We start from the raw sequence: 25,703 nt of genomic DNA on the forward strand, positions 1-25,703 counted from the left end.
ATTATGTGCCACCTTGTTCAAATTATATGATAACATAAGTGCCAATTATCTCAAAGTTTTCAACTTTCTACTCATGGGGAAATTTTTATATATCTTCAAGTTAAAAAAAAAAAAGATCCTGATGTTGGAATTGATGGGTTTGATAAGCAAATTAGATATTCACAGGAAACATCATATATCCCTAGGAATAAAATTATGGAATCAACTAAACTTAGTCTATACAACTAAGTGATTTATTGAAGAAGAAAATGTTCTGCAATTCAACTCTGGAAGGTCTTTTTGGGATAGTTGCAATAAATGAATAATTTAAGTCTCTTCCAACTAGAAACCCAAATTCCAATCAGGCTAGCTAAATTATTAATATAATATTCTTACCTTCATTTCCTAAACTCTTATATCCTACCACGATATCACACTTGACCTAAAATTATTATTATTTTAAAGATTTTATTTATTTATTTGACAGACAGAGATCACAAGTAGGCAGAGAGGCAGAGAGAAAGAGGAGGAAGCAGGCTCCCCCTTGAGCAGAGAGCCCCATGCGGAGCTCGATCCCAGGACCCTGGGATCATGACCTGAGCCGAAGGCAGCGGCTTAACCCACTGAGCCACCCAGGTGCCCCGGGATCTAAAATTATCATATTTCATGAACTGAGTAAAATACTGGAGGTACTCCTGATATTTACTGAGAAATCCTCTGGCATTTTCTCTAATCGCTATGGCAACTGCAATGGGTACCCATTGACATGGGTAGAGAATGCCAATACTGCCCCATAGATCAGACCACATGGTCTCCGTTCTGATCTAGAGCCTGAGCCTCCCTAACTCATAAGCCAGAATAACACGAAGAAGGATCAGAGGTCCATGCTTACTGAAGAAAATGAAAGCAACAGGTTTTTAAAACCAAAGTAACTGTGGAGGAAGGATCACCTGAGAATGAGGGCAACAAAAGAAGGCCAAAGGCCAAACCTTACAGGAAAGGGGGTAAAAAAATCCCCAAATTAGAAGAGTCCAATAATACTACTAAGAACAAGGAAAACAAAAATAGTAAAATAATAATAATAATAACAAATTTATTGATGGCTTATTATATAATACCAGGTACTACCTTATTTAATGAACACATTATTTAATATTTGTAGCCAAGCATAAGCTAGATATGATTATCCCCATTTTATACATGAGGAAATTTAGTCTCAGGAAAGCTTAGTAATTTGCCCAAGAGCATATAGCCAGAAAAGAGCTCGGGCCAGGATTTGAACCTGTATTTTCTAACTATGAATATCAGTCTCTCCACCTCTATGAAACCTGATTTCCTTGATGAGGTAGCCCTCCAAGAATGAAAAGGGAAACAAGAGAGATATAGAATAGTTAACAGTATCAAGTGTCAAAGAAAAATCCAGAAAGATCCTAGAGAATATTGTTGGATTTGGTTCTGCCCAAAGGGCACAGTCTCCACAGCTGTATGGGTAGCACCCAAATTTCGCAGAGTGAAGAAGTGGCTGGATAAAAGGGAAACAGCAGACAAGGACAGATGTGTCTCTCAAGAACACTGGCAGTGGGGGACCAGACCATGAGAGATACCAACTGAAGAAGGTAAAGAATGAAAACACGAGGGCGGGAACAGAGGCAAAGACACCATAAGTGGCTCATCTGACTCAACTTCCTCTAAGAGGTTCTTCTACATCCCTCCCTTCTCATCCTTCACCACCCAGAACAGACTCCCTGGTTTCCCTTGAGCTCTTTGATGCTTTTCCCTCTTGGAAATACACCCTCTTCCAGTCTGTTTTTCTTAAGAGCTCCAACTTTTCCTTGAGCTCGTGGCTCAAAGGTCATACCTACTGTGAAGACACTACAGACCTTCCCTCCCAAGAACAATCTCCACCGTTATTCTTGGGGTACTTTGTACCCAATCCTATAATAACATCTATCTCCCTCAAAAGTTGGCTTTCCACAGTCAGGTACCATGTAAAACCACCTCTGAGACCCTGGTATTTAACACAGTGCCGGCCATATCCCTCAGCAGCTACCTTATCCTCAACTGATCATAACGATCTAACTCCAGACAAGAAAATTATTTTTCAAATCACTTAACAGAGAATCACTGCATATGATTACTCAACCATTTAAATAGTAGAGCTCTTGGTTTTTTTTTTTTTTTTTTTTTTAACAAATATTCAGTAGAGATGTTCGACTAAAAGGCCTACATTTTTGGATTGGGACAGCAAAATTTATTTCTATTGTAAATCAGCATGTTCCTTCGAAACACCTTTTCATATCAGATACTAAAAAATTAGCAATTCTGGTTCTAAAAAAATAAAATGAATATGCTCTTCAAGAGCTAAAATCATTATCTTTTGTTTTTCTACAAAAAAGACATTCAACAGGAATTCATTTTCAAGGGTAACCCCATCTTTTAGGATGTCTGCCACAATCTTAATTAGGAGAATAGTGTCCCCTTCGGGAAGCAAGCCAGTGGGAATCAAGTCCCAAATAAGAGTGAACCACAGAAAAATGTCTTTGTTTCTGTTGATTATATAAGATAATGGTCTCAAATGAAAAGAATTCTATTGATGTCCATCAAAGCTAGGGTGCACAGAAAGCAAATCTCTTGACCCTGAACAGAAAAGACAGATAAAGACAGAACCAATGGTGTAGACTACTTCAGGCTTAGCTCTCCAAACTAGAAAAGGGACCCATTTAAAATATTACAGATCAAATTTCAAGCCAACATTACATTCTCTTATGGATTTAATATACTATAGGCAATCATTCTTCCCCCTTAATCACTATTCACTGCTTCTACCACCAGAACTTTCTCACGGGTACACTGCTAATCATCACAGTTTCTTTCTGGTTGTGGCGATATATGACAGGTATCATGGGAATATGGCAAATAGAAGCAAGCATAAAAATGACCCCTCATCACAACCGTGATCTCACATGAGGATCTCAGGAGTACCATGTTCAAGTTCCTTTCCTAAAATCTGTTTCCGAAAGATACCCATAAAAAACAGATCCACTGGGATTCATTTAATATTTATCCTTCTTGAACGGTAATCTTCTTGAAGACTGCCCTTTGCCTAGAACCTAACTGCCAACTTCGATTGACTCTGTTTCCCAAACAAAATGTTGTTTGTCCCTTGGACCACAGGGATAATCTGCTCACGTGCCAGGATGTACCATAACTTATATGAAAATGTTAAATATGTGCTAGACTGATACTAACCAAAAAGAAACAATATACCTTGAATATAGATATTCTATTCATTTCTGTATCTCATATTATATATATTCATTCTGTATCTCATATTATATATAACAGTCACTGTCCAGATAGATGACTTACAGAAAAACCAAATTATAGGCATTATACCTGCCTATAATTTTGAAATGAATTTTTATCTACGTAAAAAAAAAAAGAGGTTTCAATGTCCCGCTTACATACTAAAGACCTGCTAGAAATAAAGTCCCTGCACAGGAAAAGATATAGAACACAGTCTCTGGTAATAAAAAAACTCAAAGTTGACAGTAACTTGACAAAAGATCTTTTTCTTTGAATTCAAACAGAAGCCCCTCAACCCCAGGGCTCCGCTGTATCTGGGATGTCATGTTTCCAAGAAGTGGTATAGGGATAACACAGTTGCCAACGTTGAGAGAAAAGATGTGTGCCTTTTTCTAAGGAAGGGGGAAGACAGGCAGGGACTGTAGATAAAGTACGAACTGTACTCGGAGGGGCAGTTAAACTTGGGGAACATGAAAGGGAGAAGAAAGTCTTAGAGCCCTGGTTTAAAGTGGTTTAGGAATCACGGACTACCCGAAGCCCAAGATGACAACGAGGAGTAAAAGTTCTGACGTTAGTGGGGCTCTGCTTTGAAAACGATCTAGACTGGACGGCTGTGGGAGAGAAGGGAATAGTGGAAGACATTTTCCTCCTTCCCTCTCCTGGATTTTTAACTCAGTTTTAGGGCAAGTGGGGTCAAAGACCTCTTGGATTTAGGCATCAAATGACCAACTTGAAGAATCATCTACAAGAAACTCTAACAAATGACTCAAGGCAAAGGGAAGGCAAAGGGGAAGAGCTGGTTTCCAGCCATAGTCTGTAGAGACCATCCGTCTAAAAAGTCTCTTCTAAAGACGATGAGGAGTAATATCACAATTCTAATATCTAATCAACACGGAATTTGAATATTTTTATAGATTTTATTGAATTGAGCAACCATTTCTATATTTGGAAGCTGAGACTCTATGTCCGGAGAAATGATGAAAAATTAGAGAATGTAAGAAATCTGATACAACAAGACCCTGTAATCACTGCTCAGAATTCTCTAATCCTAAACCAAACTGTCTAAGGAAAGGTGGAAGGTTGATTCTTGAGCTCACACGGAATAAATGAAAAAACACAGAAATCATTTTAGAATCAACATTTTACTTGGTACGGATTACTCAGCAAGATTAGAACCCTTGTGCTTTGTGGAAACAAAACTACATATTAGATCTTAAACAAAACTACATATTAGATTTTAAAATTTTCTGGCATTTCAACTTTTTAATCAACATAATATCACATGCCTCGACTTAAAAAATTTTAGCTCTAGATCTCTTCACATCAGAGTAGCCAAAGCAAGGACACAATAAAAGTTGAACCAACAGAAGGAAATACCTTTGACATCAATGCCATGATTTCGATATTCATCCTGGGTCAGTGATAAAGGCTAGAAGATCCCACTGCAGTTTGAAAACTCAAGATGACATCAGCACATTAACAATACAGAGATTATAGGGAACTGAAGAGCAGTAAGAAATTACTTCAGCAATAATCTTATCAGTTGTAGAAAATATATCTACAGAGACCCTGTGAAAATGCACTAGGGAGAGGCACCTGGGGGGCTCAGTTAAGTGTCTCACCCTTGGTCTAAGTTCAGGTCATGATCTCAGGGTCCTAAGATGGAGCCCCACCCTGATGGGCTCCAGGACTCGGGCATGGAGCCTGCTTAAGATTCTGTCTCTTTCTCTCTTGCCCCTGCCCCTTCCCTCCCCTGCACTCTCAGGTGTGTGCACTCTCTGTCTCAAAAAAAGAAAAAAAAGGCACTAGAAAGCATCAAATGTGACACTTTTCTAGTTTAAAAAAGGGAAGAAAGGAAAACGAGCGTTCTCACCTTCTTTGCTTGGTGTGAAGGGATGTAAAGCATCACTTGCCTTGAATGTCCTAGAGAAAAGAGTTAACTTGAGGAGCTGAAAAATATGCCCGCTGGGAACGAGCCATGGGGCAGAATGCAGGGTTTCCCAAAGTGGGGTCCACGTGCATATGAGATTACTTTTTATGAGGACAAGGAACAAGGTGAGTGTGCGTATGTATGATTTTTCTATTTATGCTGGTGATACTGCTTTTCTGCTTCTGGTAGCAATTTTTGTTTTTTATAAAAGGTTATGTATTTAATACAAAAAGTGACGTTATTTAATCAGGAATCAGAGTCTCTCCACCCATTGCACACAGTGAGATGGGTGCCTTCTGGAACATCGATGACAGTTTGGGGATTTATTCTTTGGTTTAATCTCTGCACAGAAGACCAACCACAGCTGATACCATAGGGAAAAAAGGATTACGTGAATTAAGACAAGTAATATCCAATCTTCTTCCCCTACTCAGCTCTCAGGCAGACAAGTATACCCCCTCTGAACAGGAAGCTGTAGGAGTCGTCTTTAAAATTATCACAGCCCAAGAGAGAAAACTCAGATACTGAACACCAGAGGGAAGGAACCCAGTTAAAAAGCCCAGTCAGATGACCCTACGTTGAAGTCAACAAGACCCACCCAGGCATTCACATCAGCTGTTTATCTTCATGCTTTAAATATGGATAAACAGCCAAAGAGTATCAGACAGCAAAGAAAAACTTCAAGAATGAAAGGAGACCAAAAAAAATCAAAAAAACAAAAAACAAAAAAAAGCTAAGACAAAACAAAACAAAAAAACTCCAAAAACAAAACAAAGAACAAAGTAGCTTGAATGGAAACAGACTATATACAGTAAAGAAAAAAATTTCAACAACTTCAAAAATATTAGTATCTTCAGAAAGAAACAAAAAGGTAAGATAATCAGGAAATACAACATGATTGTTGCGAAAAGGAACATACAGGAAATTTTTTAAAAAGCTTCTCCTGGATACCAGCACTGTTCCTGTCCACCCCACTTCTATCTCCTAAAAAGAATTTAACTTAAATACCTCTGTCTACCACTTGGGAAAACCATCCCTTTCCCTAGCTGCTTTCCTATAATTTTAAGAGCGATGTTTGCTAAAGATTCTCCTTGATACTAAGAAATTGCAGGCAAATCGCAAGTCTCAAGATAATGCTCTGTATGATCTTTCCCCTTTATTTTCTCACCGCTCTTTGGAAGAAATGACAGACCAAAGTGTTCCCAATCCACACTCTAGAACCATGAACTGGCATTATTTCGTCAGTATCTTTCCAAAACAAGCCGAGTGTCCTCAGCATGAATAAGCTCTGTAGTAAACATGTGACGATGAATTCATTCTCAATTTTTAAAAGGGGATGAGTCAGATCTCCAGACCTTTATGATAATTTGATTTTCGTTCAACAGTATTTTTCTAGTCACCAAAGTACCCAGGCATTTTCTAAATCATCACAAAGGCAAAATCCTTGCCTGGAGGGTACAGGCAACTTCTCATTTTTGTGCACTACTTCTTATGAGCCAATTATAGGCAACTACGATTGCTGATATTTCAGTATGAAAGGAAAAGGGAGTTGTGGTAAAGAGTTAAGAGGGGAGAAGAGAAGAACCTATGGAGGAGGATGGACGGTCAAGGCAGAAACAAAGGGGTTCTTCAGGAGTCAAGAGACGCTTCCAGAATAGGGATCATGGTTTGGACACTTTTCTTTGCATCCCTACAGCCCAGCATGGGCAGAATCTGCCACATCCAGAAAGGGCTCGAGAAACATTTGCTGAATTAACCTGTGAGCTGAGCTCCGTCTATCTGCGCCCCTGGGGCCAGAACGCACCTGAGGGACAGACAGCCCAGGGAGAGGCTCAGCATTCTCGCTGACGACAACAGCTCCTTACCTGTTGTTGGACGGGCACCTGCTGCACCACCTGGGTAGGCACTGCTGCCTGACTGGCCACAGATGTCTGTAAGGTCACTGTCGAACCTGTGTCCGACCCGGTCTCTGATGTCTGCATGATGGTCTCTGAAATGCAGCAAAACAGAGATAAAGTTGTCAACGCGCGCCTCGCGTTGTTCCTGATGTCCTCTACCACCGGGAGTAACTTCCAACTCGCGTCGAGTGTACTTACGACAACACACCACCCTGATCTTCCATGCATGGTTAGAGTCTGACCACTTTTTAAATAAATGTAGAAAATGACCAAATCACATTAAAAAAAAAAAAAAAAACATTTAGCATCTCTCATTCTGGGGCTATAAAAGTTGAACTTCATTGAAATCTACCTTCCTTAGCTCTCAGCCATTATAAATTGGTTTGATCAAATCATAAACTCTAGTCCAAAATTATTTCCAGATACTCAATTTTCAGTACAAAATCCCTAACTGGATATAAATATGTCATAAAATGTCACCTTCTAGACACTTTTTTGGCCATTAAGATGTTATCAAAGTTGTACAATTTAGAATAAATTATTTCGAACATCCTTTCGAACTCTCACTTACTACGCTGTTATCAAAAAAAAAGGAATGTCTATCCAAAACTTTAACCAAAGGATCAGTCAGGCTCACTAATTTGCTCTGCCTTTGGTATGACTGATAGGAAAATCAACCTTGATTTTACACAAAGGTAGCCAAAGACTATCAACGTTTAGTATTTTGAAGACGGAGAGGACTACTCTTATAGAAATGCGACTTGTAAGCAAAGACAGAATTTTACCCTCTCCCTTGAAAGTTCAACCTGGCACATTTTTTAGTTCGTGTATGCCTGCCCTGTGAGCACAGGGTAAATTCTGCAGCATGTCCTCTGACAGGTGTGCTTCCTCAGACCTCCTGGTCTCAACATTCCCTTTTGCTATTCCAATAGTCAATGGAATAAATATTAATTTCTTTGCTACTGAGCAGGGCCCAGAATTCTAATTTTCTTTCCTGGGGGTTTGAGGACACAATATTTAATTGGTAGTTTGATAAAAATACTGCACTATGGTTTAAATCTGTGAACAGTATGGTGAACATTAATTTTCCCTAAGAAATATTCTGGAGGAGTATCCAGTTCTTTCAAGTAGAAAATTAAGCCCCTCGTCATCTTTTGTCACAGCGTGCCCTCTTCCAATTTTCCCCTCAAACCTTTTCTATCATCTCATTTGATTTCAGAAGCGGCCTCTGAGGACATCTCATCCAGTCTTCTTGTTTTATACACGAGGAAACTAAAACCCAGAGAGGTGGAGACTCACTCAAGGTGACAGGAACAGCCATGGGACTAGGCCTGGTCCCAAGAGCTAAGGATCCCCCAAATGCTCTACATGTTAACGTACAAGCAAATTAATCCATGTAACGACCCAGTATGACTGGGAGGGTTGACTTCCTCCATTTACAGATGAGGGACCCTGGGCACACAGACGGAAGATGGTTGGAAGCTTATAAAGAGGGAAGTGACGGAGACTGTAGCCACCACCCCATTCATTTGGGTCAGCTACTAACGTTCAGCTCCAAGAAGTTGAGAATTGGTGGGAAGGCTAAGCTGTAGGTGCCAGGTCTCCCAATTTTCCAAACGAGGCTGAAAGTTCAGATTTTTATGTGAAATCTCCCAAACGATGGCTCCTTTTTAAAACTGTAGTATTTATCTCCAAGCAAACACACACACACACACACACACATACACACACACACATGCACACACACACCCCTTTCACAGCATTAAGACCATGAACATGCCTGAAAATGTTTGAGAATGATAGGATCTGCTACATAAAATTCTCACCTAGTTAAGATTAACTGAAGCACCCCCGGTTCTCAAACTTTGGGAAAGGGATAAACACATTAGGAACCCCATCTGTGCCTCTCCCTTTATTCAGTCCCAGAGGGAAAAATATACCCTCCCAAAAATGAGAGCCAAAGCCAATGCCCTTTGATTCATCACATGCTTGTAGACATCAATGTCTTCTGTGCTACGGCAAAGGAGCTGTTAGCGAAAGTGAGGGGATTAGCAAGCACTCTTTCTAGAGAACGAAGCATGAACCAGATGTTGGATGCCATCTTCACGGAGGTTTTCTTAGCCTCTGTTCCCAACTCCAAGCTAGGTGGAGGCTTTGAAATCTGTTTAGTACAAGAACGAAGACAGGTTGCCAATTACAGGCATTCGCATTCGAGGGTGGATGTCTCTTAGAGTGAAGCCACTACCCTAAAACTCCCTCCTATTTCTCCCAATGCTCGCTGAGAATCTTATCGAGGCTTTCTCCTGCGCCTATACCTCGTTCTGCAGACTAGTATACACACCCTTTTGGGTATATGACCCATACCTTGACATGTACTATTTTAGACCTCATATATGCAAGAATATAAAAAATCTCTTTAAAAATTAAATATACTTGGGGGCCCTAGGTGACTGGTTAAGTGCCAGACCCTGGGTTTCAACTCAGGGTATGATCTCAGAGCCGTGAGATCAAGCCCCACGTTGGGCCCCATGTTCAATGCTGCGTCTGCTTAAGACACTCTCTTCCCCTGCCGCCCGTCCCCCCAAAAAATAAATATATAAATCTTTAAAAAAAAATTAAATATACTTTTAAAGCAATTCCTAAGAATTCTCAATAAACTACCGGAGAGAGCTTATCAGAAGATAAAAGGCACAGATTTGGAAACTGGATTCTCGGGGACTATAGGAGACTCCACAGACAGGTTCTCACTCAAAGTTACTACAAATTAAAATTCTTTTTTTTTTTTTTTTTTTTTAAAGATTTTATTTATTTATTTGACAGAGAGATCACAGTAGGCAGAGAGGCAGGCAGAGAGAGGGGAAGGGAAGCAGGCTCCCTGCTGAGCAGAGAGCCCGATGCGGGACTCGATCCCAGGACCCTGAGATCATGACCTGAGCCGAAGGCAGCGGCTTAACCCACTGAGCCACCCAGGCGCCCCAAATTAAAATTCTTAATTGCCAATATTTAAAAATTGGAAATCTCCATGTTAAACAAAATTTCCAGATTCTTAGAAAAAAATATGAAAATTTAGAAAAGTTGAGCCTACATTATGTGTTTTACAGAAATAAAGGGCAATCCTCCTTCAGTTGTCTGGCCTCTAAAAGCATGTGAGTTCATGATACTTTTCGGGATAACCAGAGATTTTTGTCTTATACACCCAGATTGAAAATGGAAAAATTACATTTTGGGTTTAAGACAGTCTTGATAACATTTATACTCATTCGCGTCTTTTATTCAGAAGAGATATACCCAAGTTTTGACCACTTTACTAAGGGAAATGTGCAACCACTATGAGTCTCCTCATTTTGTGGGTGAGTCAACAGACACCCAGAGATGTCCGGTCATACGTAACCAAGGTCAAACAGCTGGAGGTCGGATATACCAACAAAGCTCATGCACTAAACAACTAGACCAAGTAAGTGGGGAGCCCTGAATTTCAGAACAGACATTGCATAGACAGGAGAGAAGAGAGTAAAGAAAAGCAAACTGGAGACCTTTTCGGAATGAAAAAGAAGGAAAGGGCCCCGCACTGTTTTAGAGGAGCAACCTCTGCAGGAGAAACTGGGGGAAATGAGACGGAAGGAAAATGATGGCTTTGTGACCAAGTGAGAAAGTCACGGAGAGCTGTCTACCAGCCGTGGCTCTATGCCACCTCAAAGCTGGCACAGAAAGCCCAACCAGGACAACCAGTAACTGCCCCCAGAACATCTTCTGTTTACTCAGCAGTGACGGCCCTATCCCCATCTCACGGGCTCATGCCCACGGATAAGAACTCAGTCTCTCCATCTCTCCTTGACAGACACAACTTCATCCTCCTATAATTTCACTGCCTTCCTCTGTTAGGAGTAGGAGGCTGCCCTTGCCAAGGCCTCATGGCTTAAGAGGGTCTCAGTCCCATCCCTGGCAGAGATGGGGTCAAAAACTCACGGCCACAATTTGGTCTCTCATCTGAGAAGGACCATGCAATACAGTAAGTTCTTGCAACGCACCTCAATTTAATCCTCAGAAGACTCCCATTAACGGTAGCACTCTGATTCCACTTAACAAAGGAGGAAACTGAGGCACAAGTGGATTACATAACAACATAACATAGCATAACACAACATAACGTAACCACCTAACACATAACACAACACAACATAACATAAGATAACACAAAATGATTACATAACTTGCTGAAAACCACACAGCCGGTAAGGGGAAGAGCCCGAATTCAAACCCAGGTTTATCTGAGTCCAAAGCCCATGATGTCACTACTTCGTGTCTATTACCTTGCAATATCATGACCATGGGGCTTCCACAGGACAAGCTACAGACTGTGGATCTGAATGCCAGAGTCTTTGGGATTCTCCATCCATTGTATTTGATCTACACCTTCCAGTAACAATGGACAGAAATCCCTTCTCTCTCTGACACCGAAATCAGAAAGCATTCTCTCTCTTTCTGCTGAGGCCATAAGAGAACCCAACTCCTAAGTATTTTTCCAGAGGCATTTTAACTGATTAATTCTGAAGACCTGACTTAACGGCAGATCAATCAGAATGTTAAAGCATGTTTGAGGAGTAGAACCCTCCTGCCAAATTCTGCTAAACAGATCATTTAAACCCACTGACGCATTCAGAGTGTTCTGGTAGCCTTCCAACATTTTGGCAAAGCAAGAGTCATCCCCGAGGGTAGTGTCTTTGCAGGCTTCACTTGTGGGTTTCACTTGAGACCAGCATAAGGTTTGTGCGTACATCTGAGGTGTTCCCATTCATCTAGCAGTGGTTTCTGGGCTTTGTTTATGTTTGGGAGTAATTTGGTTAGTTCATTTCCTTCACGGCCTCCTTTCAAGTGATATTTGTTTATCGGCCACAAATGCAGTCCCATTAATCCATTTTGATAAGCTAAATAAACCCCTGCCGTGGGTCCACGATGCGTCCCATATGTAAATGAGTTGCATATTCTTGCAGGAGAGACATGCACAATTTCAGTCTAGTCATCCTTGCCTAATGTGGCTGTCAGGTGTGTCGAGAGCAACAGATGCTTGTTTGACAAAGGACCTTTTTATTCTGGCTAATTAAGCAGTTGGACACACCCGCCTGTTAACGGTCCTGCTTTGTACAGCCAACTCAGGCTGAATCATGCGAAGCTACAGCTAAATAGGCCACATTTTGAAAGAAGGCTAATTAACCCCTAGGAGAAGGAAAAGAATATTGCAAAAACCCAGCTGCTGAATGCGACAAGATTAGCATTTCTTCAACCTGATGGGCAAAACCTAGGCAAAGCAGATGTGTTTGGAACAAACACGCGTTACTGCAAGTTTCAAGGCATTCAGATGTTCTTTACGGAACTTCCTGAAGATTATTTAATACACTCAAATTCACAGCTGGATTCCTTTTATCACACACAATGGACCTGCCAAATTAAATGGTTTAATAGTCTGACCTAATCAATTACTTTTCAAACACAACTATATAACTGGGATGGCTTAAAAAATAGGTGGTATCCATCTAATTTTTATTGGGGTTCTTCAGCCTGAAATAATTTGCTCTCTAAAAATGCAAAGTCCGCAAAGTTTGGCTCCACTACACCGACTGTATTGTCTTTTTTCACACTGAGGAATGTAACAGGTTCTAATTCAGTATAGAAAACAAAGACTTGGAATTTAATGTCTGAGTGCAATGGAAAATTGTCTTCCTTCTTCCTTAGTACAGAAAAACAAAAGATGCTACTTCCAAATCCTACTTGAACCAAATTAACTGAAGTTATTATGATAGTCATAGAATGGGTATAATAAAGATAAGTCACATCTAAAATGTGACATTCAACTATAAATTATTTACTTAGAAACCTGGTTCAACGTAAGAGTATAAGAATGCTATTTACAGGGTGAAAAATTGTCAGAATTTGAATTAATGCTTTTAAAATACAGAACAAGAAGTTTCACATCTATGTGCTTTTACACAGAAAAATCCCAAACCATAATTGATGTTTTGTGACATAAAATTTTTATTACTTATGTTCTGATTAAGCATCAGCATTCTTGAATAAATTTAGAAAATAAACATTAGTATACATAATGCCCAGAGCAATTAAAGTCTCTATTAAAATTAGACAACTAAAATGATCAGTGCTTTCTGGCTGGGGGGCGGGAGAGATGCCATTATTCCCTTGCCTGAACATAAAATTAGTATGAAAAATACACATTTCTGGACTATTCGGAGTATATGATGAAAAAGATTAAGATGATTTCGGTTCTTTAAAAAAACAACAACCCTAAAGCTATTAAGCAACTTTCAAAGTAAGACAATATAACATAAAACAATGGGCCATACTAGAAAATTTATACATATAGGTAAATAATCATGTGATAAATGTAGTATTTTGAAATTCTGACAAAAATATATTGACTGATTAATTTGACTACAAGCATAAAACACTATGACTTGGCTTTTATCCCACTTTGCCTAGTACAAATGCAAGAAACTGGTTAAGCTACAGACTATAGTCAGCTTTTTTTAATTTAAAGTACACCTCTGTAGAAGTTTATTCATTGTACAACACAGAGCTTTATCAAATCAATAAATCAAGTAACTGAAAGGAGGCAAAAGGAAAATGCGTGACTTTCTGTATTATAAAAGCTCTGCCTGTTTATTTAGGTTTCATGTTGTAATGCTCATGTCTATGTACAATTAATCTTTTGTACTAAATTGATCTGCAGACAATGACGGAATGATAATAGTGTAGACTGTTAGGCAGTCATCTTCCTGGGGTAACTGATGACAGTGATTAATGCTGGTGATGCTTAATCAGCACACTGGTAACATATACAGGTTGCCTGGGTAACTTTTTCACTTTTCAAACAAAGGTGTTCACTTAACTAATTCTTCCCTTGAGTCAGAGTATGAAAAACTGTTTCTTTGGAGAAAAAAAATATCAAATTACATGACTTGAACAGCTTTTATCTTGAAGGACCAATTACTTAAAAAAATAAAACCATCTACTAACATATTAGTAAAGCCGAACTACTGAAATAATATAAGAACTGTTTTATTATTTGTTATCAAGAGAAACTGTCTTCAGGCCCCGAGGTCATTTTGGGGAAAAGAGAACCTAGTGTTGGTCCAGTCTACTGCTGGTGCCATCCCAGCATTTTCTACGACATGTTCATTAGGAGACAAATCAGGTCTTACCTGAATGCCATATGTTAAAAATGGTGGTGCACAGATACCAGCTGAAAGAAAAGGAAAAGAAAACCAAAGAAACAAAAACAAAAACATGTAAGTATCCTACACTCTTTGCTATTGGAAGGAGAGTCTGGCAACACAATGATGTAACACGCAGAAAGATTCTTAACAAAATGTACCAGACAGACAGAGCTCTAAATGTTTCTCCCTTTTGGTCCATCCAACCCTGAGAGTGGCCAGAACCTACTGGATGGAGCATTTAATGATATTAATGCTCAGCATTGAAAAATGATAAGCAACAAGCCCTTAATTCTAAGTCTGTCGTCTTCATTATTAGGGATATTAATAAGAATAGCTACATTTGCTGAGCAGTTACCAGGTGACAGATGCCCTGCACACACTTAACCTTCATTTCACCTATCAAGTAGAGACTCCCATTTTAGAGACAGGAAAGTAACGTTTAGAGATCAATTTGCCCAGGGCCACAGGGATGACGGGATGAAGGGATGAAGTCAGGATTCAAGCCCCGGTCTGTCATACTCCAATTATGGCAAGCTGTCGTCGGACCCTAGACGGCCACACAGAAAGCAGCAGCACTAAGGCCATTTTAGCCAGATCAACTTCAAAAGAGCTAAAGGAGTCTATGAAGACTCTGAGTACTGAGAAGGAACTCTAAATTTGAAGAGACACAAGTATCACATAAATTGCAAATATGTACTATACCCAGTATGAAGTCAACATGCTTTTGTGAAGTTATCAAACCTATAATTTTTATGATATGAAAAAGCACATCACGGATTAAAAGAGACTTACACCAACCTGTATTCACAAAATATTTTATAGATGAAAGAGGTTATAATGTAGACTCATTTGCATTTAAGAACATGTCCTAAAAAACAGCCAAACAAGAGCCCCATTAAATGAATGTGTATGTATATATAATATCATATGTAAATACAAGGATACTCATTCAAGTACTGTATACAATTGGGTAACGAATAATAAGCAACAAGAGTGTCCATAATTGGGGAACTTATCCTGTATCCCTATAGTGGAATACCATACAGCTCTATAAAAGCCAGCACGGAAAGTTACTCACAATAATTTAAGTAGAAAAGGCAGGTTTGCTTAATAATATGCAGCCCACAATTCAATCTTCTTCTTCACAGAGACACAAACACATGCTCTGGAAAAATGCTCCAGGAGACAGAATAACACCGATGGAACTTCCAACTCTTGAAAATGGGCTTTCCTAATCCAATGACCATAAAGTTTGAGAGGCCTCAAGGTGATCTTGGACTTGCTGGTTAAAAGCAACGTGGGCTCCAGAGACCGATTTAGCCAAAAGCCACCCCAAAAAAGTCAGTCTTAGATTCTGAAACCTAAACCAGGCCTTATAAGCTCCAAGAAAGCTGCAAAGGTAGACTTTGATCTGTTCAGCAGCAGGACCAAAGCTCTGTCTCCCTTCCTACTAAAGTGGCTCAAAACTCTTTAACGCAGGTCTAAAAAACAACTTCTTCAGTGTTTCCACTGGAACAGCCTATTTAAAAAATATATAGATTTTATATATTATAGACAGATTGTATCTACAGACCTATTCATTGGTAAAACCATGACGCTTCTCATTCGCTCCTGAACAAAGTCAATCTAGTAACACACACTCCCAAATGTCAATATCAAATATGATCCCTTCCTTATGACACCACCCAGTGCTTACTGCCCAACCCAGAATCAAGACATTAATTCTCCTCCCTTCCATGCAAACTGAGAAGAGCAATGGTGCTTCATCTGAAGACCTCGAATGGAAAAGAGCATATAGGTGGGGAATCCAGATGTTTAATTCCACCAAGCAAACAAGTAATCCCTTTTGGAACTAGCCTTACCGGCATCTGGTCCTTCTTCCTACATACCCTGAACTTCACACACGTAACTTTTTGCTTTCTTTCCCCGCATTCACTAGTGTGGCTTTATTCGCTCACATGAAAGTAACCGTCCTACGTTATGTTATGGGATTGATAAGAAAAGGCTCACCAACGAGGGCTTCCCAGTGGTCTTACATTAGAGGGGGTGAGAACACAGGAGGTCAAGATTAGCTTCCCAGGCAGTATTACTTAAAGAACTACAAAAGAAAACAAGCAGGCAGTGTCATCCCCCAACAAGAGGATTTCCTTTGGATTTTACAGGGAATGAAGGCAAGAACTGGAATGCTTAATTTTTTTCACACCAGAGAGAGCTCCAATAACAACTTTCTTCTTGGATTCTCTTGCCTACACAAGAAATTTTTCTATTTTTTTTCCTCTCATTTTCCTTTTATACAAGTAGAGAATAGAGCCTTTTACAGTCCCCAACTATCCTAATGACAGGCTCAGAGAGATCAACACATCTAAAAGGGGAAAATAATACTGTGTAATAACACTGCTAATAATGGAAATAATATACCCCACTTTAAATGTACAGTATCTTAAAGAACTGAATTCTCATTAATGCCATTTTTTTGGCAAACGTTGCGAACAGGGGTGTGGGTGGACTTGGAAAAAAATCTATATATTCACGCATATAAATTCTGGAAACACTGTAAAACATGCTATTAAATCAAATGAAATTTTTACCTCGGTTTTCATTATAAAATGCATGTGTATACACTTGGAATAAAGGCTTGCACAAAGGATGAAAAGTAAAACACATTGAAGATGCCGGCCAACTCCACACACAAAAAAAACTGACCGAAAAATTATTTCTCTCTAAAAATCAGTAGTACTTGAAATAAATCAATTACACTGAATTAAAGACAATGTCCCTTTGGAGATTATTTTATAGGAATTGTTGATCCACCCCATGTATGGCTGTCTTTCCAACTCAGTCCAAAGTATTTTCTTGGCTCCAAAAACAAGTTTCTTCTACGGTGGGCTACTATCTCAGGGTGCCTCATAAATCCATGGCTAATGCCCCTAACTGCAGTTATTAATATGCTTAAAATCAACCGTAAGTTCTTTATGTTTAAAAGCAACTGTCGTTATGGAATGTTTCAGGTAAGTGTGAAAGTTCACGTACTGAGTTCTTTTCTACCCTCCCTCCTCCTCTGGCACTTGAATGGTCTTCCCCGGGGGGGCTAAAAAAAAAAAATTATTTGTGTCCTGAAAGAACACAAATAATAACTGTCCTGTCCCAATCATTTGCTTGATCACCGTATGTTTCCCTCCCAAACCGAACCAGGCCAACGACGCCGCTTCCTCATCTCTCTCCAAAGTCTCCTCACGGATCTTCATCTCGCCAGACTGGAGGCCACGCCCAGCAGTTGGTCCCCAGGGCGCTCGGGACAAATGACCAACATCTAATTCATGGGCACAGCGCTCTTGGCCATCCACTTCCCAACGCTGCGTCACCAGCCAAGCGCGTGGAACGCCTCTCGGGTCCCCAAGCCTAGGGCCTGCGAACCAACAGTGCCCTCTGACCTCCTCTCGCCCACCTTCTCTCATTTTCACTTCACCTTCCGATCTCGGGATAAATTCCACTTCACCCAGAAAGCCTTCCAAACTACCACTCTGCAGCTGCCTTCTGCTTAACAAGCGTGGGACTGGCATCCTCCTGGGTGTTCCGAGATCACCTTATTTTCACTCGGTGCATTGCAAGTATCATATTGTAGGGTAACTGTCTCTCCAACCACATGATAAATGCCACGAGCACAAAGACTATGCCTCCTTTCCACCCACAAATATGCAACAGGGCCTAACACAAAGATCTTCAGTTTGCTGAATGAACAGATGAATAAAAATGGGAATGGGTTCGGGGAGTCTGGGTGGCTCAGTCGGTAAGGTGTCTGACTCTTGATTTCAGCTCAGGTCATGATCTCAGGGTCGTGGGTCAGGCCCTGTGTCAGGCTCCCTCTCCCTCTGTCCCTCCTCCCCTGTGCGCGCTCTCTCTCTCTCTCTCTCTCTCTCTCTCAAAAATAAATAAATAAATAGATAATTTTTGAAAAGGGAGGGGGGATGAGTTTAAGACCCTGCTGACACATTACTATTAGAGTACGTAGTATCAGAGGCATTTCATACTTCAAATTCTGTATAAATATAATTTTCTATTAGAACCATTTCCAATCAAGTTATTCATTAAGGATGTTTTCACCTAATGTTCCAGTGTGACTTTGCTTTCAATTCTCATTACGGCAGAATTTTTTAACAACTCCCCTAGTCTGAGATTTGTAAGCCTCAACAGGTTTTGTGTGTAATTTCTTTAAAAATGAAACAAGATAAGGATTAAATAAACTCAAATGAGCAAATTAAGTCTTCAGCTATTGCTCTGAACCTCCTGACACATCATTTACTTTGTTTTAATAAGTACACCTGATTCACTGAATTGAGGATTCTGATCCAATGCTCTAATCATGTCATCTTAGAAAAGGTGGCCTGGTAGGCTTCCTTTGTTTTTAAGAGACAGAAGCACTCCGAGATCTTTAATTTTCATAGATGAAATGCTAAGAATACGTGATTAGCCTAATAGTAATTGTTCTAACTTCATCATTAATTAACCACTTGAAATTTACTTGAGCTTGGCAACATTCAACTGACATTCTTCTATGGTCTCTTAACTATCAATGAAACTTTCCATAGAAAAAGGTATTCCAAGAAGCCTCTACTTACAAATCAGTTAACACATTTATGGAAGGCTCCACATGCATTACTTCATCTGTCCAGAAATCCTGAGGTAGGTAGTATTATTATCTCATTTTTACTGATGAGAAAACCTAGGCTCAAAGCTTAAATAACTCTATGAGCCCCAAGGTCACACAGCTACGAACGGGCAGAGTGAGGGCTTGAATGTATCCACCTATTAGATTCCAGGAGCAAAGATCCCATTTTTCCTTTTATTTTTTTAAACCCAGCCCTATGCTGTAATAGGCTTATAACATGACAACTTGAAGGTTCTACAGACCAGGGATTACGTCATCCTGTGGAAAGCAGCAGGCTTCTAAAACTTCTACATTACAGGAATTGGACATGCTGTAGTTTTTCCAACCCAGTCACCAGTTCTCCATGACATGTTAGGGTCTAAAATCATCTTACTTTTGTTTCCAGCAACACGGACCACCTGACAAGACGGCGGTCTACCCTATTCTGTACATCATAGCAGTGCTGGATTGTGTAAGATTCTATTCTGCCTCTGCTGAGCTATCAATACAGGTAGGCTTTTTGGCATTGGAGTCACAGGTCAGAAAGTGTTAAAAAGGAAATCTATGTTGTGGCAGCCATGTCTCTGTCTCTGTCTCGTGTGTGCGCTCTCTCTCTCTCTCTCTCTCTCTCTCTCTCACACACACACACACACACACAAAGGTGATAGCATCAAAAGTTAGTTGGATACACAGTAAGTACATCATTCACACACAAAACATGCACAGAGGCATAAGACCTTCCAAATGGTTCCAACTCTGGCTAGAGGGTACGGCTGAGGAAAAAAAAATACCTGAATTCTAAAGAGAGTAGTACTTTTCATTAAAGCTTCACTGTCCCCTAACCCTGGCAGAGATGGTGATAGCAATATGCTATCATTGGGTCTATTTTGCCAAAAACCGGCTTGCTAGGAATTGTTCTGTCTAATGGTCAATTTGGGAAATTGAGAAGTTCACTCAAAACTTCTATCTTTTAAATATGTATACTCTTGACATAATTCATACCATTGTTAAAGGGCCTTTTGGAGGGGAACCCTCCTACAGTGTTGGTGGGAACGCAAGCTGGTGCAGCCACTCTGGAAAACAGTATGGAGGTTCCTCAAGAAGTTGAAAATAGAGTTACCCTATAGCCCAGCAATCACACTACTGAGTATTTACCCTAAAGATATAAATGTAGTGATCTGAACGGGCACATGCACCCCAATGTTTATAGCAGCAATGTCCACAATAGCCAAAGTATGGAAAAAGCCTGCCTAGATGTACATCAACAGATGAATGGATAAAAAAGATGTGGTGTATATATACAATGGAATACTATGCAGCCATCTAAAAATCCCCAAATCTTGCCATTTACGATGTTGTGGATGGAACTAGAGGGTATTATGCTAAGTGAGATAAGTCAATCAGAGAAAGACAATTATCATATGATCTTTCTGATATGAGGAATTTGAGAAACACGACAGAGGATCATAGGGGAAGGGAGGGAAAAATAAAACAAGATGAAACCAGAGAGGGAGACAAACCATAAGAGACTCTTAATCTTGGGAAACAAACTGAGGATTGCTAGAGTGGAAGGGCTTGGTGACGGACACTGGGGAGGGCATGTGCTATGGTGAGTGCTGTGAATTGTGTAAGACTGATGAATCACAGACCTGCACCCCTGAAACAAATAATACATTCTATGTTAATAAAACCCACCGATAAGAGCTCAGGCAGGAACACCTCAATTTTAGTCCTGTAGACCTGGAGTAGAGAAACCAGCTGACTTCACCTGTAATCATCATCTACAAAATTATTTAACAAATTCATAAAAAAATTTTAAAAAGGGCCTTTTGTGGGGCACCTGGGTTAAGTCTCTGCCCTCAGCTCAGGTCATCATCTCAGGGTCCTGGGATTGAGCCCCACATTGGGCTCTGTGCACAGCAGGGAGCCTGCTTCCCCCTTCTCTCTGCCTCTCTGCCTATTTGTCATCTCCCGCTCTCTGTCAAATAAATAAATAAAATCTTAAAAAAAATTTTTTTTTAAGAGGGGCCTTTTGAAGATTTCTTTGATGCTCATATGGATGAAGTCAATGTTTCAGTTTGTCTAAAATTTTGTTCCAAGCTAGCACAACAGCCTACCTAGAACTGTATCCTGGAATTTTGCCATTTTCTGGGCCAGTAACTTATGAGAAAAAGAATTTGTTTATTTTAAACCAAAGGGCTGTGTGTATCTTGAATGCCACGGAGTTTACAAATGATAATAAGGAAGGTTTATTTTTTGCAACATGTTTTTCATCCATTAAATGCATTCTGCACGTCTCTTAATTCACAAATTTGCTAACCAGTTTAACTAGATAAATATGTTGCTTGTGTTTTAAGCAACTGAAAGGTCTTTGGTATATGAAATATCAATGATAAATTTGGCACTCAGCTGAATTGGACTGATAAATACTGCTGCTGCCAAGAGTCTGCAGTGAAATTGCTATAGAAAAATTAAGACCAAATTAAAACTAATTAATGCTTCCCACCAAAAATTTCAAAAGCTCTTGCAACTATTCTATGCAGTGTGATTTGTGATAAACTTTACACGTAGTTAACACAAACATATTTCAGGCAGTTGATAATTTGGAAAATTGGTTCTTAGGCAAATTGATAAATTAGAGTACTTGGTAAATAGAACAAAACTTCCATTCAGTTTATGTTTTAGCAAACGGCCTGTAGGGAGAATTATGCATTCCATACATCCATCACTCCACACGTTTTGGAGGGGAGAAGGTTAAGGTGTGATAGGTTTTCAGATAATTGGCCTGTCTCCCAGTATCACAACATTGTAAACCGGAAGAATAACCAGAGATCATCAAGTTCAGGCCCCCGTTTCACAGGAAACCTGAGACCAATAAACAAAACAGATTTGTTAGGATCAGAGCTGGCATTAGAACTCAGAACTGCCAATGCCCAGTCAACAGCTCTTTCTAACAGTCTATGGTTTATAAGAGAAGAAAAAAAGGCAGGCACTCAAACAGAAGTAGCAAGGCCTGCCGGAATCTCAAAGTGCTTATACAATAAGAGAAACGCTCATAACATGGAGAATGAAATCCTAGAATAAGAGGGGCTCTTAGACGTTTCCAAGTTTCTTTCTCACATAAATGAATAAGGCACTGTTTTTGGGTGTGTAACAAGATTTCAAGTAAGTCGAACTTTGTGTGTGTGTGGAGATATCAACCAAAATGGCTCACGGAGTTTCCTATTTTGCAGAAATTCTGGATCATCTTGTAAAACTGTTTTTTTTCTCAGCTACACGGAGCATCTTGGTGACAGAGGTTCAGTACTTTATTGTTACATGGAGTGTCTGAATGTTTTGGGCTTACGGTTTTATTATTACATCATCTCTGTATATAATGTACAATACACAAACTCACTGTGTTTACACGGAAATAAACCAAAAAGACTAATTTCTAGTTTACCAGGAGGAAGGGGTAAAAGCAAAATTCAACACCACAGTAACTGCCACGAAAATAAACAGGGAACAAACTCTGAATTTTCACTTGCAGCAAATACGTGTAATTTTGGGGTGTGAGACAGAAACCTTTTAAATGTAATGGTTTGGGTAACAGCTTTTATAAGGTGCACTTTTCACTGTCAAACGGCATAAAATGCTCATAAGGGTAATCAGTTGTAGGTGGCAGGTTTACAAGCTTTCCACAACTTGTACTATTTATTCACGTTAAAATGTTTTGCCATTACCTCCTTCCATATTACACTCAGGCTTTCTTTTAAAAAGATTTTGAAACTGTTCTGCACGACTGTAACTCCGAAACTAGCCACGCTGTTTGACTTTTTTATCCATTTGATGCACACTGTTGGTTTTTATTAACTCACAAGTTGTCCACAGCTAATTTACGTACAAGAAGCACTTCTGCAATTTTGAAGGATATTAAAGCAAGGCAGTAGCAAACAACTTCCCAGTATGATCTATTCAAAAATTATATCATCTCTGTAACCTCTCCTATGAAGGTAACAGAAATGATTTTCTAGTACCAAAACACTAAGCTAACATTTACATATTATATTCAAAACCATATACAAATATGAGTTGATTACTTCTCATGGTTCCATGGAATCATTTTTCACACAAACCAGATTTAAAATGATAGTGTTTCCTGAATGCAACTGAAAGGTTATTTACATAGGAAACCTCTGTGCCTTTTCCTTACAAAATTCCTGACTAGATACTGAAGGATATATTCTTTTCAATTAAGACAACAGGAGAATGTTAATAAATCATTCTTCCTCACCCTTCCTTCTCCCTCAATCTCTGTCCCTTTCTGACTTCTCTCTCTGGCCTCTTGCCCTTTTCCCCCACTCTGCTCCACCTTCCTAAGAGTAAGGACCTCACGAGGCCCAGTTAAATTATAGCCACATGACAGCCCCTCCAAACTGCTCTGAGTACGTAAGCCGAGGCAGCCATGTAGCTTAATTACCCCGGTCATTTTTTTCCTTTGAGATGACTTTTGTGTATCTTCACAACTAATTCTGACATGAACCATAGGCTTGACCTTAGTCACAGCATTTCATTACAGACATCAAAAATAGACAACCGGGGACGCCTGGGTGGCTCAGTTGGTTAAGCAGCTGCCTTCAGCTGAGGTCATGATCCCAGCGTCCTGGGATCGAGTCCCACATCGGGCGCCTTGCTCGGCGGGGAGCCTGCTTCTCCCTCTGCCTCTGCCTGCCTCTCTGTCTGCCTGTGCTCGCTCTCTCTCCCTCTTTCTCTGACAAATAAATAAAGAAAATCTTTAAAAAAAAAAAATAGACAACCGGGGGCACCTGGGTGGCTCAGTGGGTTGAGCCTCTGCCTTCGGCTCAGGTCATGATACCAGGGTCCTGGGATCGAGTCCCGCATCGGGCTCTCTGCTCAGCGGGGAGCCTGCTTCGCCCTCTCTCCCTGCCTGCCTCTCTGCCTACTTGTGATCTCTGTCTGTCAAATAAATAATAAACAAAATCTTTGAAAAAAAAAAAAAGACAACCATACTCTTCTCCCAAACTTAGAGATGAGCTCTATGGCCGAAGCAGTCGGCATAGCAGTACAAAGCATACTGTGAAATCAGGTCACCGGTGCTGAATATTCCTGGCTTGTCCTTTCCTGACTGTAGCAGAACCACTCCTATCTCAAGACCACAAAAGGTAAACACTAGTCATGTTGTATCACTTTACTTTATATGGCTACGTTCGGAGCAATTTAGGCTCGGGGACGCTAAGCCTGGACATGCCCTTCAAGGTGATGACCTTGAGTCACTGATCAGGCCATGATCTATGTGGTTGACTCTCCATCAGGAAGCACTTAGCATAGCACTTCAGCAGGGTATTATGAGTTACAGAATCTTGCTCTTAAGGCGACTGCAAGGTGACTCTACTTTCAGTACGGAACTAGTAATTAGCGGTAGAAAGGCAAAAGCAGCAAAGACCTTAATAAGGACAGATTTATTCATGCATTTTGCTGCCTTTTCTTCTTGAGAGGGCTCTGAACACAAGTATCATTTCCCTAAAGTAAATATATTGGGTAAAAAGTCATACAAGAAAGGCGCAAAGGGTGACGCTGGCTTTTCTGAAGGTCAACAGCTGTTGCTCCAAACCCAGGTTAAGTCAGTGAAATTGGTGAGTCCCCGAGGCAGCTTCTGTAGACGCAATGTGGCTGCAACAGAAGCTGTCACCTGGTTCCAAAACAGGAGGCCGCCCGTTTTACAGGCACGTCGACCCCATCGCAAAGTTAGTTTTAGAAAGGGATGGAAATTTATGACTATCTTTGAACTTCCAGAAAAAAAAGACTACAAACTGCCCACTTATTAAATTATTTTTGCTGGTAATTGTACTAAAACCTATTTCTCTTCCAAAGTGAATATTAATAAGGCTACCGCCAATGCTGAAAATCCGTGTTTATTATGTAATATGAGTTGAATAAAAATTGATATAGAGAACAGAACAATTTTTTTAAAAACCAAAACTCTAATGGGTTTTATATTGATCAATCTAAAAATGGCACATCTTAAGGTTGGTTCTTAAAACACAGGCTTATGTGAAAATTTATCTCAGTTTAACAGGAAAACCCCCCAAACCCAAAACACCCTTTCCTTGAGAAATATATAAAACACATAAATGTCTACAAAATTTGTTACTTTATAGGACCATCTAAACTTTTTCTTTTAGTCACAACCTTTTCTCCTAAAGAACCTGCCCCACACAAAACATCTCTACCTTCTCAAAATGTTATTAAAATATTTGTTAAAGTATAACATAACACAAACCAAGCAGAACTTTTTTTATATATAGTTTTTTTTTTTTTTTAAGATTTTATTTATTTTTCAGAGAGAGAGGGAGAGAGAGGGAGCACAGGTAGACAGAATGGCAGGCAGAGGCAGAGGGAGAAGCAGGCTCCCCGCCGAGCAAGGAGCCCGATGTGGGACTCGATCCCAGGACGCTGGGATCATGACCTGAGCCGAAGGCAGCTGCTTAACCAACTGAGCCACCCAGGCGTCCCCCAAGCAGAACTTTTTAAGTGTACTCCATTTATCCAATAAATTTTTTGTTGAAAATTATGAATAAGCCTCAACAATAATTAACACTTCATAATTTAAGGGATTAAAGTTCCCTCCCAAGAACAGATCATTGAATTATTTTTTACATGGGAGTTAAATTTATATTTCAGGGATATCCTATTATAGTTTATGATTTGAGTTGCTC

General features: G+C 39.9%; 1 protein-coding gene across 4 annotated transcripts in view; it reads right to left on the bottom strand.

Moving 5' to 3' along the window:
• Positions 1-25,703, bottom strand: part of RFX3 (regulatory factor X3) — a 282,021-nt gene that overhangs the window by 148,249 nt on the left and 108,069 nt on the right. For 3 of the 4 annotated variants that reach the window (XM_044265973.1, XM_044265970.1, XM_044265971.1), the window contains exon 2: positions 7,081-7,205. In XM_044265973.1, the coding sequence (XP_044121908.1) occupies positions 7,081-7,197 (117 nt within the window). In that variant the 5' untranslated portion in view covers positions 7,198-7,205. Of the gene's footprint in view, positions 1-7,080; positions 7,206-8,659; positions 8,736-25,703 lie in introns of all 4 variants that reach the window. The other variant, XM_044265972.1, reaches the window with a different exon arrangement.

Source organism: Neovison vison, chromosome 9 (assembly GCF_020171115.1).
Source record: "Neovison vison isolate M4711 chromosome 9, ASM_NN_V1, whole genome shotgun sequence".
In the NCBI taxonomy this organism is placed as follows: Eukaryota; Metazoa; Chordata; class Mammalia; order Carnivora; family Mustelidae; genus Neogale; species Neogale vison.